Source organism: Hemiscyllium ocellatum, chromosome 1 (genome assembly GCF_020745735.1).
Source record: "Hemiscyllium ocellatum isolate sHemOce1 chromosome 1, sHemOce1.pat.X.cur, whole genome shotgun sequence".
NCBI lineage: Eukaryota > Metazoa > Chordata > Chondrichthyes > Orectolobiformes > Hemiscylliidae > Hemiscyllium > Hemiscyllium ocellatum.
The window spans coordinates 39,857,597-39,877,155 of record NC_083401.1 but is presented as its reverse complement, the minus strand read 5'-3'; the positions used below and the strand labels follow the sequence as shown (position 1 = coordinate 39,877,155).

Below are 19,559 nucleotides of genomic sequence, written 5' to 3'. Positions count from 1 at the left end.
CAGGCTTCACAAATGAAGTTAAGAGTAAATACTTCGCTACATAACACAGAAGGAAACCCTTCCTCAATGGGCTGTAACCAAGTGCAGGCACCAGCAACCTTTCAATGAGGGATTAGGCAGCAGATCACTTAAGACAAGGGTGGAGTCAGGCAATGTGACAGGTTTGGAATGAGGCGACCTTTGCAATAGCACAGGAATGTAGTCAGAAGCTTAAGTATGACACCAGGGTTGCCTCACACTCAGCCTCAGGCAGACAGAGGAATGAAATGAGTAACCATGGAACAGAGTTTGTGTTGGAAACAGAAGATAATGGCTTCAATACTTACTTGTAGAAAATTATTCAACTGAGGTCAAATTAAATAAGAGTGGAGGAGTCAAGAGGGTGGATGGATGGTAGAGCTGGGTGTTATTAGTTTCAATATGAAGATTAATGCTATTGCATTTGATGAAGCCACTGAGGGGCAACTGGCAAATGTGAGTGGTCCTAAAGTGGACAAAGACGAGAGTGGTCCTAAAGGAAGAGTGCTAAATTGGGGGAAGGCCAACTATACCAAAATTCAGCAGGAGATAGGGAATGTGGATTGGGAATAGCTGTTTGAAGGCAAATCCACACTTGATATGTGAGAGGCTTTTAAAGACAGGTTAATTAGAGTGCAGGACAGACATGTCCCTGTGAAAATAAGGGATAGAAATGGCAAGATTAGGAACAATGGATGACAGGTGAAACTGTGAGACTAGCTAAGAGAAAAAAAGAAGCAAACGTTAGGTCTAGGCGCGATCTGAAATGAGGAATTAAGTGGGCTAAAAGGGGTCACGAAATATCTTGAGCAAACAGTGTTCAGGAAAATCCCAAAGCCTTTTATTCGTATATAAGGAGCAAGAGGGTAACTAGAGAAAGGGTTGGCCCATTCAACGACAAAGGAGAAAAGTTATGCATGAAGTCAGAGAAAATGGGTGAGATTCTTAAGGATATTCACCGAGGAGAGGGACATGACGGATGTTGAGGTTAGCGATAGATGTTTGATTACTCTAGGTCAAATTGACAAAAGGAGGGAGGAAGTGTTGGGTTTTCTAAAAGGTATTAAGATGGACAGGTCCTCAGATTTGGATGGATCTATCCTAGGTTACTGAAGGATGTGAGAGAGAGGAAACAGTTGGGGCCTTAACAGATATCTTTGTAGCATCCTGGAACAGGGTGAGGACCCGGAGGACTGGAGAATTGCTAATGTTGTCCCCTTGTTTAAGGAGGGGAGCAGGGATGATCCAAGTAATGATAGACCAGTGAGCCTGACGTCAGTGGTACGGAATCTACTGGAGAAGATACTGAGGGACAGGATCTATTTACATATGGAAGAAAACGGTCTTATCAGTGATAGGCAACATGGTTTTGCGCAGGGAAGGTCATGTCTTACTAACTGAATTGTATTCTTTGAGGAAGTGATAAAGTTGACTGATGAGGGAAGGTCTCTCGGTGTCAAATACATGGATTTCACTAAGGTGTTTAATAAGGTTCTCCATGGTAGGCTGATGCAGAAGGTGAAGTTGCATGGGGGTGCACCAGCTAGATGGATAGAGAACTGGCTGGGCAGCAGGAGACAGAGAGTAGCAGTGGAAGGTTGTTTCTCAAAATGGAGAACTGTGACCAGTGGTGTTCCACAGGGATCCGTGCTGGGATCACTGTTGTTTGTGATATACATAAATGATCTGGAGGAAGGTATAAGTGGTCTGACTAGCAAGTCTGCAGATGACACTAAGATTGGTGGAGTAGCAGACAGTGAAGGGGACTGTCAGAGAATGCAGCAGAATATAGACAGATTGGAGAGTTGGGCAGAGAAATGACAGATGGAGTTCAATCCGGGCAAATGCAAAGTGATGCAGTTTGGAAGATCCAATTCTAGAGCGAACTATACAGTAAATGGAAAAGCCCTGGGGAAAACTGATGTACAGAAAGATCTGGGTGGTCAGGTCTATTGTGGCCTGGAGATGGCATCGCAGGTCGATAGAGTGGTCAAGAAGGCATATGGCGTGCTTTCCTTCATCAGATGGGGTACTGAGTACAAGAGGTGGCAAGTCATGTTACAGTTGTATAGGACTTTGGTTCAACCACATTTGGAATACTGTATACAATTCTGGCTGCCACAATACCAAGAGGATGTGGATGCTTTGGAGAGGGTGCAGAGAAAGTTCATCAGGATGTTGCCTGATATGGAAGGCACTAGCTATGAAGAGAAGTTGAGTAGATTAGGATTATTTTCATTAGAAAGACATGGGTTGAGGGGAGACATGATTGAGGTCTACAAAATCACGACAGGTATAGACAGGGTGGATAGCAGGAAGTTTTTTCCCCAGAGTGGGGGGACTCAGTTCCTCGGGGTCATGAATTCAAGTTGAGAGGGGAATAGTTTATGGGAGATATGTGTGGAAAGTTCTTTATGCAGAGGGTGGTGGGGTGGAGATGATAGCGTCATTTAAGATGTATCTAGAGAGATACATGAATGGGCAGGAAGCAGAGCGATACGGATCATTAGAAAACAACTGACACACTTAGATAGAGGATCTGGATCGGCACAGGCTTGGAGAACAGAAGGGCCTGTCCCTGTGCTGTAATTTTCTTTTCTCTTTGGGGAGGGGAGGGGGAGGGGTCAATGACAGATCCTGCAATAATTACACCGGCACCACTCCCCACCTCTTCCTCCGCTACATTGATGACTGCATTGGCGCCACCTCGTGCTCTCATGAAGAGGTTGAGCAATTCATCAACTTCACCATCACATTCCACCCTGACCTTACATTTACCTGGACCACCTCTGACACCTCCCTCCCTTTCCTGGACCTATCCATCTCCATTAATGACGACTGACTTGACACTGACATTTTTTAACAAACCCACCGACTACCACAGCTACCTGGATTACACCTCTTCCCACCCTACCGCCTGCAAAAATGCCAATTCCCAATTCCTCTGCCGTATCTGCTCCCAGGAGGACCAGTACCACCACAGAACACACCAGATGGCCCCCTTCTTTAGAGACTGCAATTTCCCTTCCCACATGGTTAAAGATGCCCTCCAACGCAGCTCGTCCACATCCCACACCTCCGCCATCAGACCCCACCCCTCCAACCGTAACAAGGACAGAATGCTCCTGGTGCTCACCTTCCACCCTACCAACCTCCGCATAAACCAAATCGTCCGACGACATTTCCACCACCTCGAAACGGACACCACCACTAGGGATATATTTCCCTCCCCACCCCTTCCCTCCATGACCAGCTGGTCAGGTCCACGTCCCCCTACAACCCACCCTCCCATCCTAGCACCTTCCCCTGCCACCACAAGAATCGTAAAACCTGTGCCCACACTTGCTCCCTCACCTCCATCCAAGGCCTCAAAGGAGCCTTGCACATCCATCAAAGTTTTACCTGCACATCCACTAATATCATTTATTGTATCCGTTGCTCCTGATGCGGTCTCCTCTACATTGGGGAGACTGGATGCCTCCTAGCAGAGCGCTTTAGGGAATATCTCTGAGACACCTGCACCAATCAACCACATCACCCTGTGGCCCAACATTTTAACTACCCCTCCCACTCTGCCGAGGACATGGAGGTCCTGGACCTCCTTGACCGCTGCTCCCTCACCACCAGACGCCTGGAGGAAGAACGCCTCATCTTCCACTGCGGAACACTTCAATTCCAGGGTATTAATGTGGACTTCAACAGTTTCGTCATTTCCCCTCCCCCCCACCTCACCCCAGTTCCAAACTTCCAGCTCAGCACTGTCCCCATGACTTGTCCTACCTGCCTATCTTCTTTTCCACCTATCCACTCCATTCTCCCCCCTAACCTAATACCTTCATCCCCTCCCCCACTCACCTACTGCACTCTATGCTACTTTCTCCCCACCCCCACCCTCCTCTCACTTATCTCTCCACCCTTCAGGCTCTTTGCCTGTATTCCTGATGAAGGGCTTTTGCCCGAAATGTCGATTTTACTATTCCTCAGATGCTGCCTGAACTGCTGTGCTTTTCCAGCACCACTATCATCAACTGTGCAAAAGGCAGAAGATAGGTCAAGAATTGTGATTAAAGATAGTTTAACATTATCTTAATCAAATAGCTCATTACGTCTGATCTGGGAAGAAACTGGTATGAAGAGATTCAGGCCTCCAGTTGCAGAAAATGGTAATTGTTTTGGGAAGCAGCAACACATTCAAGGAGAGAAATGCAATAAGAACATATTAAATAGGAGATAGGATATATCCTTTCGAGTCTGCCTCACCATGTATTAGATCATGGCTGATCAGTCCTAGGTAGCAATTCCTCTTTCGTTAATATGTCCTCACAGTCTTCAACTTCTCAATATTTCAAAATATTCTCGACTTCCTCTTTAAATACTAGTCAGTGATGTAGCCTTCACAACTATCTGGAGTAGAGAATTCATTACCCTCTTGGAGAAAAAATTTCTTTGCATCTCAGTATTAAATGAATATCCTGATATTCTGTAACTATATCCCCTAGTTGGAGATTCTTCCACGAGTGGAAACATCTCAAAACCTACCGAATGAAGACGCCTCAAAATCTTGCATGTTTCAATAAGATCATCCCTCATTTTTCTAAACACTAAATAATAAAGGCCTAACCTGATCAGCCAATCTTGATTAGTCAAGCCCTCCATCCTAGAAATCAGCGTAACGATCACTTCTGAACTACCTCCAATTTCAGTGCAGCCTTTCCAGGAGCATAACATGGGATGGCATGAGGAGTCCAGTTCAATAAAAACTAGAGAAAATTGACAGCACAGGGATGGAGCCAGTTTTCAGAAACTCACAATAATACATGCTGAAAATTTACACTTATACCACTTCAATATATTGTCCAAGTGATGCCCAAAGGGGACAGGTTAGGCCACTGATAGAATTTGAATAAAACTGGAGGAAATGCATAGCTGAAGTACCAGGTTTTCAGAAGTTCTCTGAAGGTGAGGAATAATGCAATATAATGGAAGGATGGAATTTCAAAGTATGCAGCCACAACAACGAAGAGCTGTACCGCAGGATGGTACAGAGAAGGGTGCAGTCAGTAGAAGCTGGGGGTGGCGATGACGAAATAAAATTTGGTATCTTCGGCATACATATGCAAGTTGGAAATATTGTGACTGAGGGGAACAGAATAGACAGCCAGTATCAACAAGTCTCAACAACACTGTTATCCAATTTTACATGACACGTAATGCAGTGGTTCAAGAAGGTACCTCACCATCACCTTCTCAACAGCAATTAGGAATGAGAAACGAATGTTGGCCAAGCCAGACATGCTCATAACTTGCGCAATCAAAAAAGTTATGTAATTCTATTTAGTGCATATCACAGATTCAACAGAATGAAGAAGTAGGAGGAGAATAGGAATTGACATTCCACACTATCAGGACATATAAGGCAAAGTAGAGATTTGATATAATTTTAGTTTTATCTTATAAAGGTTTGTGCTAAATTGTAGGGAAAAAAAAACTTTGGTGACTGGTCTTAGAACTTAATGTCACCAGACAAATGGGGAGAAATTTCAAGAGAAATGTGTTTACTGAGAATTGTAGGAACATGATGTGTTTTACCAGTGCTAGTAATTAAGGGAAAACTGGATTAGTATTTGAAACAAAGGAAAACTCAGAACTATTGGAAGAAAACCAGGCTGTAATCTTCACTTCAGACTGACCCAGCAATGAAGCAGCTTAGATACAACGGCCTGCTTCTTTGTGCCAAATATTTTTGATTCTTATTTGAGACGGATTTCAATGTCAGCAAATGTGAGGTTATCAACTTTGGACTGAAAAAGGATAGATCAGGACACTTTCTGGACGGTATGAAGCCAAATACAGTGGATGTCCAAAGAAATGTGGAGATTCTGGTGCATTGGTCTTTAAAATGACACAAACAGTTGCAGAAAATAATCAAGAAAGCTATTGGAATGCTGGCCCTTATATCTGAAGGACTGGAACATAAGGATGCAGGGGTTATGCTGCAGCTACGCAAAACACTGATTAGATCTGACATGGAGTATTGAAAGCAGATCTGGGCATCACACCGTCGGAAGGATATTAGCCTTGTTGGGAATAGAACACAGGCAAGAAGGTTAAGGAGTCATCTGATTAAGTTTTCAAGAAATTAACAGGAAAAAACAAAGTAGATAAAGATAAGCTATTTCCATTAGATAGGGATTCTAGAACTAGGCAGTCTAGCCTCAGAACTCGGGCCAGGCTGTACAGAAGAGATGTTAGGAAGCACTTCTATATACAAAGTTTAGTACAGGTTTGGAACTCTTTTCCACAAGCAGCTAAAATTAAAAATGATGCTAGGTCATTTTTAATTTTAAATTGGCAACAGATTTTTTTTTTGTTAAGCAAAGGTATTAACGGATATAAGCAAAGGAAGGTATATGGAGGTTAGACCACAGATCAGCCATGATCGTACTGAATGGCAGAACAAGTTCAACGGGCTAAATAACCCTCCCACTCCTGTTCCTACATTTCCAGAACTTTGTTAAACACCAAAATCTGACACACTTTCACATGCAAGAGTTTATTGGAAGTACAGTTGTAAAGAGAAACCTGTTTGAAGGCTCTTGCTCTGCTTTCGGCATCTATTTAGAAATTTAATAACTTCTCAATTGAAGCTTCATCAGCCAGGACATCGAATATAAAAGTTGTCAAGTTATGTTAGAGCTGTATAAAACTTCAATTTTATACAGGATGCAGTGAAGGTTTACCAGGATGTTGCCTGCTCTGAAGGGTTTTACATATAAGGAGGGGTTGAATAAACTTGGATTGTTTTCACTGGAAAGTTGGAAGCTGAGGGGCAACCTGATAGAGCGATACAAAATTATGAGGGGCATAGATGGGGGGGGATTTTCAGAGTCTTTTTCCCAGGGTGGTAAGATCAACTACAAGACAGTACACCTTCAAGGTGGGAGGGAGAAAGTTTAAGGGGAAAAGTTGAGGGAAAATGTTTATCAAGAGGGTGATGCAGTGGAATGCAGTGCCAGTGGAAGTGGTGGAAGTAGGCACATTAGCAATATTTAAGGCCAATCTTGGTAAACACATGAATGGGAGGTGAACACAGGGTCAGAAACCATGTGTGGGTCTACATAGGGGCTAGGAATTGGTGCCTGACTGGTGGGCTGCATTGTTCTTTGTTCTTTTTCTTAAAGTGAAGCCTTGTATTTCAGTGCCTCAATGTTGTTAAGAACACATGACATTCTCTGTAACCAGAGAAAACCAAGGCCCTGCTCTCAAATATTTAATAATATTTAACTAACTGTTTCAGGGTAAAATTAAAGCTCACAGTAATTTTTCTTCCTTCAAGAGAAGTGTTCATGAACCTTATCACATCTCCTCACCCCCAAAAACTGTGCTTGAGAGATTGAGAATGTGATGCTTGGAAAATCACAGGCCAGTCACTACTATGGAGCCAATTATTCCAAAATGCAGTCCCACTGAGCTGCCTAAGCCAAACTCAGTCTCAACTTGACATCAGCTCAGCTGGTCTCAGAATATTTATTGAATGAGATGGTCTTTAAGTTTTCTTGTAGTTTAGTTCTGCAGTCATCTAAGTAATAAAATAATCAGGTAATAAATCATATAAAAACATTAACTGCTGTATAAAGAAGAATTTAATCATCAAAGCCCAGCACAATGCTTTTAAAATGTAGCTGTGAAGAACATGCAGATTGTGGTGATTAAGCAATTTTCTGTTTTTAAGCCAAGTGGTAATAGATTTGAGAAGAAATTAGCAGAAGAAAGAAAATGGTGAATGATGAATGATAAGATCCAACATAAACAAAGGCTGTTTTCAATGTCTTCTTGGTCATCCTAAATGCAATGCTAGACCGATGTTAATGCTGTATATTGATCTGGGGAAAATTACAAATTACACAACACCAGGTTATAGTCCAACAGGTTTAATTGGAAGCAGTAGCTTTCGGAGCGCCGCTCCTTCAAGTAGTTTGGTAGACACAATTATAAGACACAGAACTTATAGCAAAAGTTTACAGCGTGATGTAACTGAAATTATATACTGAAAAATATCTTGATTGTTTGTTAAGTCTCTCATCTGTTAGAATGACCATTCTAGTTTCACTTCTTTCATATGCAAATCACAAAACTTTTTTTAAAAGCTACATTCTCAGATTAATTGTAACAATTGGTGTCAGCCCAAATAAGATGTTGAGATGTTGAAGGTGTTAGCCCCTGGGTTCTCTGTCTGTGCCATAATGTTTAGACTGATTCTAATCTAAAAAGTGAGTTAACAGTGTCTTACATGGATTCATGCAGTTTTTGAGCAAAATACAATGTAACTCTGCCAGTACAAATTCATCCCACAAACGTATATATGTGTGTGTGTGTGTGTGTTTGTGGCACAGACAGGGAACACAGGGGGCTAACACCTTCAACATCTCAACACATTATCTGGGCTGACACCAATTGTTAAAGTTAACCTGAGAATGTAACTTTTAAAAAAAGTTTTATGATTTACATATGAAAGAAGTGAAACTATCATGGTCATTCTAACAGATGAGAGACTTAACAAACAAACAAGGTATTTTTCAATGTATAATTTCAGTTACATCACATTGTAAAGTTTTGCTGTAAATTCTGTGTCTTACAATTGTGTCCTCCACAACCACCTGGTGGAGTGGCGCTCCAAAAGCTAGTGCTTCCAATTAAACCTGTTGGATTATAACTTGGTGTTGTGTGTTGTGTAATTTGTAACTTTCCCCAGTTCAACAATGGCATCTCTAGATCTGAGAAAAGAGTTGGTACAAATCCCTAGATCACTGCTGCTGAAATCTGGATTTGGGTGAAGTAAAAGAGTTAACTTCCAACTCATCACATTCTCATATAGTGCACCTCGGAACTGCTCCATAATCTTTCATATACTTTGAATACTGGGTGTAAGTCCTCTTGATGCAGATAGAGCAGCATCTTTTCAGTTTATAAGGACATTAGGATATAGAGCATTAGGTGCTACAATTCATCACTCCCACAACACCTTTAATTCAAAAGATTTCCAAAATGCTTCTTTGTGAAGTTACAAGGATTTAACAGTTTAAAACTAAGAGAGAAATGGAAGGCCAGTATCCAACCTACTGAAATGCTCACATCATGACATTAGTAATGCCTAACTTATAAGGTAGTATTTAGATAGAATTCAGAAGATAGAATTCTGCCAGAACCAGAGGTTGGCGGGATTTCAAGGTGGTTATGAAGGGATGTTGAGGGACAGTGAGGAGCAGGGCCTGTCCAATTATGTGTTATGCATCAACCCTTTTGGCGTTCTCACTCATAATGGTATCTCCGATGCTCGCGGATATCTCCCACGGTGTTGCTCCATTCGCGTACCCCAATAGTGTGCTCCCTCTCCATTGAAAAGTAATGAAGCTATTCTGTTCACAGTAGAAGGAATAACATTAATTTTATTCCATGCCAGAACCCTGTGAGATTATTCCCGGGCACAGGAATGAGTTTTGGGTATAGAGGTGTTTGGTATAAGACCATAACATAAAAGGTGCAGAATTAGGTCATTTGACCCATTAAGTCTGCTCTGCCATTCAATCATGGCTGATGCATTTCTCAACCCCATTCTCCTGCCTTCTTCCCATAATCCTTGATACAATTACCAATCAAGAACCTATATATTTGTTTTAAATGCATTGAATGACTTGGCTTCCACATTCCTTTGCTGCAATAATTTCACAGGTTAACCACCCTCTTGGCTGAAGACATTCCTCCTCAGTTCTAAATGGTCATCCCTTCATTCTGAAGCTGTGCCCTTGGGTCCTATACTCTACTAATGGAAACATCTTTGAGCTGAAACAACCTTATTGTCCACATTGTAATTCACATCAAATCCTGGTCACCCAGCGCCCTACAGTGACTACTGTTCCTGCAATGCTTTGAATTTAAAATTCTCGTCCTGAGATCAAATCTCTCCATATCTAAAACTCAACCTTACAACCTTCGGGAAATTTCTATGTTTGATCCATTCTGCCCTTTGATCAATCTAATTGTCTTCATTCCATAATTAACGGACATCCATTCAGCCGTCTGTGCCGAAAACTCTCTATTACTCTAAAAAAAATTTACTTCTTTTACCAAGCTCCTGTTCAGCTGTTGTGCTGTCTTCTTATAAGGTACAACGTCAGATATTTTGTCAATTCTCCTGTGAAACAGAACGGTACAACTTACTAGATTAAAAATGCAATATCAATACAAATTGTTGTTGCCGAATTCTGATATAATTGCAATTGTGGCCTGATGGACGATTTAATTGTTCCTTGTGGCCTTCAACACCCTCTTAATAGCAACCTTTCTTGCTATTTAATGGGGAGGATGATCACAGCTTTTCTAAACATCTTTCTCTTGCTCCTCCTCAACATAAAGTTTGAGTTGTTAGACAATCTTCTCCTACTACCACTTTGTATCCTCAATGTGCTGGCTTTTAGTCTACTTTTAATCTACCTTAAGATTGTGAAACTCATTAGCCCTTCAGTCTTACAAAGCAAAATATTGCAGGAGATGTATAAAACGGGTCATCATCAACCTGAAATATTAACTCTGTTACTCTCCACTGATGCTGCTAGCCCTTCTGATTATTTGCGGTGGTATCTGTTTTTAATTCAGCCCTTCAGCCTTCACTTCCTACTGGTTTTAAAAATTCAATTGGATTATCATCTACAATTATTTTCTGGTGTCTCTGCGGCTAACCCATCAAAATTTCTCAATCTTTTGACGTGCTGAATGGAAATGGCCTTTTGCCACTCATTCAGTTGTTGAGGAGAATGGTTGCTCCTGCTCAGATCAGCAAGTTAGATCTGTTAGCTCAGCTCTAGCACGCCCTGCCTAACTGTGACAAATGGAAAAAGCTGATGATTTACATCAGATCAACAAGCTGCAATGAATTTACACAACCAACACTGTTTGCTATCTTATAGCAGTCGTAAATAGTATTGTACATATGTCAAATAAGTTAAATAGGTGACTGTGTATCTCAGGTACTATGAGGGAAAGTACTGAGGCAATTCCTGTTGGCAAAGCCTGATTCATTCCAAAAATGAACCAGCTACACAAAGGTCATCAATGATACCAACAATTACTTCAATTGATCATACCGAGGCACACATGTCATGGATGAATTAACTTCCAAAGTACAAGAATCAAGGTAGAGACAAGGATCCTGAGGAATTGTTAGGCCATGTACAAGCAGTCATTAGATTAATCATGTCAGAATTTGAACCATCACTAAATTTTTCAGCTTTCTTTGCAATACTGAACAGGTTTTCAAATGAATGGATATAACTGATTTAATTAGTAACAGGATCTGGAGGCTGAATTTAATTCTGGAATGCTGAGAGTTCTGAAGCTATGGAGAAATATTTGTTCTTTTGCAATATATTCCAGGCCAGATCCATAACGACAGTTGCAAACAGCCTAGCTGACAATACAGATGGCGGACATGTTGGCCATGAAGTAATACTGCTTGTGTTGGTGTGCTTAAACTCATCTCCTCAGTAAAGAATTTGGTGCGAGGAGAAAGTGAGGACTGCAGATGCTGGCGATCAGAGCTGAAAATGTGTTGCTGGAAAAGCGCAGCAGGTCAGGCAGCATCCAAGGAACAGGAAATTCGACGTTTTGGGCATAAGCCCTTCATCAGGAATCAGGATTCCTGATGAAGGGCTTATGCCTGAAACGTTGAATTTCCTGTTCCTTGGATGCTGCCTGACCTGCTGCGCTTTTCCAGCAAAGAATTTGGTGCCACTAACATTGTTTCATATTCTGCTTATAACACAAAGAGAACAACCTTAAACCCCCTTGAATCACAAAACGAAGTGAACACGTGAAATATCTTTGCTCCTTCACCCATGTGCTTGGCACAATAAGAATTTTTAAAAACTGGAAAGGTCAATCTTTTTTAAAAAAGAATATACATGCACACTTTCTTGATATAGATTTATCAACACAAAAGTGCATGCACATTTAATTTAAGGCTCCTTAATATGGACCAAGCTGGTCAAAACAGGTCTGTAGCAGCTGGTGAGGAATACAACAAGAGGGAAAACATATCTGACCTCACCCTCATTAAATTGCATAAATGGTGGAGCACAATTAAACAATTCACTGGAGAAGGCTCCACAAATATCGCTATCCTCAATGCTGGGCGTGCCCAGCCCATCAGTGTAAAAAGGCTGAAGCATTTGTAACAATCTTCAGCTAGAAGCATCTACCTTACAATGTGGAAAATTGCCCGGGTATGAACTGTGCATAAAAATCAGTAAAATCCAACTGATGAATGGCTTATGCCCGAAACGTCGAATTTCCTATTCCTTGGATGCTGCCTGACCTGCTGTGCTTTAACCAGCAACACATTTTCAACCAAATTCCAACCCAGCCAATTATTAATTTACTTTCGATCATCAGTAACGTGATGAAAGGGGCCATTGACAGGACTGTCATGCAGCACCCGCTCAACAACATCCTGCTCACTAACGCTCGGCTTGGAGTCCACCAAGGCCACTCAGCCCCTGGCTTCGTTACAGCCTTGGTTCAAATGTGAACAAAGGAGCTAAATTCCAGACTGAGATGAGAATTGTTGCCCTTGACATTAAGGCCGTATGTGGCCAAATGTAGTATCAAGCAGCCCTAACAAAACTAGATTCTGGGGAGGTGATAGCATAGTGGTAATATCACTAGACCTTTAATCCAGATACCCAGGTAATGTTGTGGGGACCCAGGCTTGAATTCTGTCATGGCACCCCACTTGGCCATGCCTACTAACATGCCTTTCATTAAGATTCTAACAAGGGCCATGAAACCATTGGATTGTCAGAAAAATCTATCTGGTTCACGAATTAGGAAAAGAAGCTGCTGTCCTTACCTGGACTAGCTTACACGGGACTCCTGACCCATAGCAATGTGGTTGACTTCTAACGAGCGTCTGGGCAATTTAGAGATGAGCAAGGGAAAACTATATGTGAGTTGAAATCACAGCTGAGACAAATGAACATGCTTGTGATTTTTTCAGGTCAGTCAGCTCAGCTCCAGGACATCTCTGCAGGAGTTCCTCAAGGTAGTGGCCTTGAGCCCAAGCATCTTCAATTGCTTTATCAATGATCGTCCCTCCATCATAAGGTCAAAAATTCACTGATGACTGAGTAATGTTTGGCACCATTCATGGCACCTCAGATACAGTCTATATTCAAATGCAACAAGATCTGGACAATATCCAGGCTTGGGTTGACAAGTGGCAAGTAACATTTATGACACTCAAGTGACTGGCAATGACCATCTCTAACAAGAGTGGCTGGCCATTGTCCCTGATGTTCAGTAGCAAGACCATCACTGAATCCCCCACTAATAACATGCTGAGGGGGAGGGGGGGTGTTATCATTGATCAGAAACTCAACCAGACTTGCCACATAACCACAGTGGCTATAACAGCAGGTCAGAGGTTAGGAATACTGCGGTGAATAACTTACCTCCTGACCTCCAAAGCTGTCCACAAGGCACAAGTCAGGAGTGCGATGGAATACTCCCCATTTGCCTGGATACATGTAGCTCCAACAACACTATGCTTAAATAGCACTAGTCCTTCCAAATTCACAACCAGTACCATCCAAAAGGGCAATGACAGTAAATAAATAGGAACACAATCACCTACAAGTTTCCCTCTAAGCCACACACCATTCTGACTTGGAAATATATCATTGTTCCTTCAGTGTTACTGGGTCAAAATCCTGGAACTCCCTCGTTAATAACACCTATACACCAAGTAAACTCAAGGAAGCAGCTCACTATCACCTTCTCAAGGGCAACTAGGTATGAGTGAAACATGGCGACACAGGCAGCAATGCCCACATCCTGTAACTTCATTTTCCAGTTCCTGGGGCAGAGCCTTTAGCCTCAAATGAGCAAACTTAAAAATGAACAAATCATAAGCTAATGGTTACAATGCATGCAAATAACTAACCAGAAATTCTGATCGCTTGTTTCTACAGCTTGAACAAATTACACAAGTCTTTCAATGAATGGACCAAACATTTTGCAAAATTTTGGTAACTCAATTCTGTTTTTCTAGGAACTGCTGATGGTTGGCGAAATTGTTTAGTTTAAAACTTAGACAATTAATTTGTTTTCTTCCTAATGCCAAATGAAATACAATCCTCCATATAACACACAACAGGAGGAATAATAGGCAGCAGCATTATGCACAAACAGGAAAAGATTACTATGGGTAATGCTTGATTCCTTTCCACCCACTGCGTTATCTTCTACAGCCTGTCTGTTATCTTTCTTCATACTCACTGCACAGCGTCAATAAATAAAAAGCTGAAAAAATAATTTCATTAAAAATACAAAAGCACCTTCTCCACATTTAACAACAGATCACCATTTTGTAAGAATAGGTTTACTGAGCTCCATCGAAACCAAGGAATTGAGCTCAGCTCCTTTTATTTTGGTCTCTGCTAGTCACAAGTTCCAGATGCATAGTGCAAACTGGCAACAAAAGCAAAGAAAATGTTGCAATTATTTTCAAAATGAATCACAAACGTGCAGGAAAAGGCAAGGGATGGGGGATGAAATGCCTTGATCTTGCAGTGAACACACAAGACTAAATAGTCTCTTTCTATGTTGTAATGATCCTAAAATTCTACACATTGATGTGTTCAAACAAAAATAACATACCTGAATCATTTCCTTGCAATAAAGCTCTTAACAACAAAACTAACTAGACATGGTCAACAAAGTTTAACACACTACTAATTCACAATAGTTAACCTAATCACTAACGTTCCAAATATAAATCATAAAGATTAGGAAACATTTAAACTTGGGTTATTTGTGACAAAGGAGAAGTTGATGTGCAATGAAAGACAGGGAAAGGTAAAAGGTTGCACTGAAAAGCTCCAAGCTACAGAGGTGATGCAAAGCATTTTTTTAAATATAAAGTTCTACCTGTTAGTGCCTTACATGTTGGAAAGATCCAAATATTTCGCACCATCACCTCTTGCAAGTTTGACAGTTAAACAGATCATTCAAATGACTGATCTGTGACCAGATCCCAGATCACATCAAGGAATGGGAACAAGAAGAAATAAAAAGGGGGAACACTTCCTACTGGCTGTAAGGCTTGAGGTCTGCTACAAACAATTGTGCCGAGGTGCACAAGGAACTAAGGAACAGTAGTATGGAAGTTCATTCACCTCCAGGGAGGGGTGGCGCTACATGGAGGCCAGGGATACTTCCTACAGAGGAATAGAGGAGGAACAAATCAGAGGAAGTCACCCCAAGAACACCCTCACTCACCTTCCAGCTGCTGGCGTTCAGACCAGTATTGGAAGAGGCCTAGGAGCAGGTGCACAGACTACCCTCTCCACCAGTCATGGTGCATTGCAGTAAGATTACTGGAGGGGAAAGAAAATAATTAAGTAAGTTACAAATTAAAAGCTCCAGTTTGTACAGGGACCAGATGTGGGAACAACTGGAAGCAGGTGATTGCTGCTTTTTAATCCCATTTTCTCCTTCTCCTCTTCAGTGACAGCTGCAGCATGGACCTCCTCATCCTATTGTATGGATTGTAATGTGAGTTATGTTCAGTGACAATCCAGCGCTTGGGACTAATTGTTGGGACAGGTGACTTATTAGTTCCCTGAAAGTGAGGTGTTGTTTAATTCTCCGACAAAAACCCTTCACATTCTTAAGCACAAAACAGAAAAAAACCCTGAAAATGGCATAGAATAAAACTCACAAACAAAAAATACTGTTCCTTGGGAAAGCAAGCTGAACTGTAAAATATTTGGTATACCAACCAGAATCAGATGATGTTTGATAAAAAGCTAACATTTTCAGCTTAACTGGGTTATTGCTTTGGATACAGATCCAATTAGTTGTATAAAAAAGAAAAATTGAAGAACTAAAACTGTCAAACCTACAAGGTAAGTGAGAGTCTACTCCAGCTCAAGTTACCATGACGATCAGTGGTACCAGACTCACCTCCGGTCGTTCCTTCGCCTCCGGAAGAGTTTTTTAGTTTGTGCGATTTCAGCTTCATTAGACAACGGCTGATATACCTGGAAAAAACCAAACAAGTCTGCTTGTTAAAAAGGTGGCTGTGTGTAGAGAGTAAACACAGACTGCAGAGAGGCTCTCGTGGTGCAGAGGTAGCGTCCCTATCTTTGGGCCAGAAGGTCTGGGTTCAAGTCCCACCTCGGGATCTGAAGTGACAGCGCTGCATTGAAAAATACATTCAGTGCTCAGTGGTCAGGGTGAAGCACAAGTTAGAAGCTGCGCAAACATTTCTCTATGCTGCCAAATAAATACTTACATTTAGAGCATTGTATTTTGGTTTTTACACCACTCCACTGAGCCATACTCACCATCCCGCCAGTGAATTCACAGTACAGGTTAGAAGCTACCTATTAAAACTGTTCAGGTACTACTCAGACCACCCCTGGGATACTGCAACAGTTTTGAGCCCCTTATCTGAGGCAAATAGAGGCAGTGTAAGAGGCAGTCGAGAGAAGGTTCACTAGGCTAATATCAGGTATACAGGAACCATTTTAAGAGGAGAAGTTGACTAGGTTGGGCCTATACTTCATGGAATACATTAAAAAAAATGACCTTATTGAAATCCAAAAATTTCTTAGGAGGCTTGACAAGGTAGTTGTGAAAATGTATTTTTCCTTGTGGAAAAATGCCTAGGACCAGAGGGCATCATCTCAGAATAGGGTTTGCAAATTTAAGAGCACGATGAGGAGGCATTTCTTCTCTCAGAGGTAAGTGTATCTGTGAAATTCTTCACCATAGTAGGCTGACAAGGCTGGGTTGTTAAACATATTCAAGGGTGAGACAGACTTTTAATCAATAAGGGAATCAAGGATTATGGGGGAAAGGCAGAAGAGTACAGTTGCGGATGTTCAAATCAGCAATGATCTTATTGAATTGTGCAGCAGACTCATTGAGTTGAATGCCTACATCTGCTACTTCACCTTATGTTCAAAGCTTTATTTTCGATCATTGCATTAGATGTTCTGTGTCATTGTACAGAATGGTGAGATGCAAAATCAAACTAAATGCTTTCATTGATGTTTCCAGATTCACAGAACAATGTGGAATAGAAAGAAATCATAGGCCTATTCCTGTACCAGGGGTTATTTTGCCTTATGAGTGACAGATTAACGCTCTCTCGACTGGACCCCAGTTGTAGTGATTGCAACAATGTCAGCCAGGTGGACCTCAGAGAATATGAGTTCCCTGATTGGGGTTGTTAATCCCAATCAGGGAGCCCTGGCTGACAGATATAAACAGGAGTGTTAAAGGTTCTGTTCATTCTGAGAGCTGGCCCAGTGTCAAGTTCTATGCACGTGTAAATAAAGAGCCTCTGTGAAGTTATTTCATCGGTGATACTGTCAAGATAGGACATTATACTGACTTTATGAGGCATTCTTTAAAACATATAGTACAATGATGTTCAAAGAGAAGAATATTCACGCACACCTCTGCCTAATGAAGATTAATTGAAGAAAGCAAGGTTAAGTTTAAATATTTATACATTACTACAAGAGGCAAATGCAGCTTGCATATCACTGGAAGATACTGATGTTACTCTGGGCAAATAAAGTGCATACAAAATGACTCTTAACCTCAAATGAAGATTGCCTTGAATCAGTTTGATGTCTGATGTTAAGGTGCATGATTTTGCATGCTTAAAACATCTGATTCTTGTCGGATTCTAAGCAATTTTGTGCTCTGGAACCTGATCCATTAAGTTAATATTCCTCTCCCTTTTTTTGGGAATTCCTTACTTCAGAGTTCTGCAGATGTTCAGTCTTTGGGCATACTCATTTTTGAACTTAGGATGTAGGTGTTGGGTCAGAAGGTGAGGTCAAGGTTAAAGATCAGCCACTCTCCCACTGTTTAGTGGGATAGGCTAAAAGGGCTGCATAGCCTACTCCTGCTCCAATTTTGTATGCTCTTAACTCCTTACTGCAGCTACTATTTCAGGAAGCAAGGCAACAGTGTTCTCTGAATGACATGCGAATGGGCTCGTATACACTGACAAAGAAAGCAGCATTAAAGCGGACGCTCTTGATTGTTTGGAAACAAGGTCACGATTTCCAAACCTCTTCAGTCTTGTATTCTGCAGCCTAGATCACATCAATATCAAGAGAAAACCCAATGGAGACAATTCACATACTGCGGAACCGACACTGAACAATTAGAGGAAGTATGTCTGCAAAATATTTCCTTCCGAACACTACCAAGTTAATAATTTCACCTTGTTCTCTGTATTATGAGCTTTCTTGGAAGGTTCCTTTAAAGCTTGCACTGCGTTCCTGTGTTACGATGCAGGTCATAACTTTGTATTTAGGTTAAGTTTTTTCCATAGGATTAACTGAAGTGTTTGAGCACAGAAACAGAACATTTGACTCAAAGTCTGTTTCCGTATTTATGCTCCACATGAACCTCTTCGTATCATACTCTCTCCAATGTTATTTATTCCTTTCATCCTATCTAGCTTCAAATAGTTCAATCATAACAGACCACATTATAAAATTCGTCACTAAAGTTTTAAGTATTTGAACATTTTTATTTTTTCCTAGGCTACACCTCAATACAGCTGAAAAGGTATGATGGTGGGTAAAAGTGTTCAAACTGTGGTTGAAGTCTCTATAATTTAGCTGCTTTGGATTCCCTGAATATTGCTGGGAAAAGGAAAACATTACTTGATAGTTTTGGAACGATATATTTTCAGGAATTACATTGTAATACCGAAATAAACACAGGAATCTTCTCCCTGATGCTTCAATGGATGCAACATCAAGAACTTGTATTTACATAGCACCTTAAAAGCTAGAAAACATTTCAAATTGCTTTACAGAAGCATTATTAAAGAAAATTTGACGCCAAAGTCATGTAAGGAAATATTGAAGATTCTGTGCTGTAAACGGAAGCCATCACTGTTACTCATTACAGTATTCCAGTGATTCCTCCTTGAAGAACATGGACGTTGGTTTGGCACAGAACTGGACTCAACAGTGATACTTCTATATAGTTAAACATCTTATAAACACTCACTGCTCACAATCGAGAATAGCTGCTCAGATGAGAAACTGGATATCAGTGACTTAGGAAATTACGAGCTAGAAGCATGATCTAAGCTGGACAGCCCTGCTGGAAGATTGGAGCCCAGAGAGCTTCACTACCAAGCAACTTCCTACCATCTATTTCTGTTTATACAAAGTCAGTTTCCAGATAACACATATCTAACCCAAGCTGCACTTCGATACAATCAATATTTCAATGATTGCCCGAGTATCCAGGATTTAACACGTAGTCCAATTAACCAACAACTCCTCATGCTCCCCAACTGCACCCCACTAGAGTATGCAGGCTTTTCAGAGTAATTTTCCAAGTACAGTAAACTACATGTTCTTCCTACTGGATCTTCACCATGTTCAAGATCATTGCACTCAGATTTTTTTCCCAGGGTCTTAAATTTTCAGAGTAGCTCA

General features: G+C 41.2%; 1 protein-coding gene across 3 annotated transcripts in view; it reads right to left on the bottom strand.

Annotated features, from left to right (window-relative positions):
- The window catches only part of ctif (CBP80/20-dependent translation initiation factor), a 218,924-nt gene that overhangs the window by 50,517 nt on the left and 148,848 nt on the right, over nt 1–19,559 (bottom strand). For all 3 annotated transcript variants that reach the window (XM_060848810.1, XM_060848971.1, XM_060848895.1), the window contains one exon: nt 16,039–16,115. In XM_060848810.1, the coding sequence (XP_060704793.1) occupies nt 16,039–16,115 (77 nt within the window). The remainder of the gene's footprint in view (nt 1–16,038; nt 16,116–19,559) is intronic.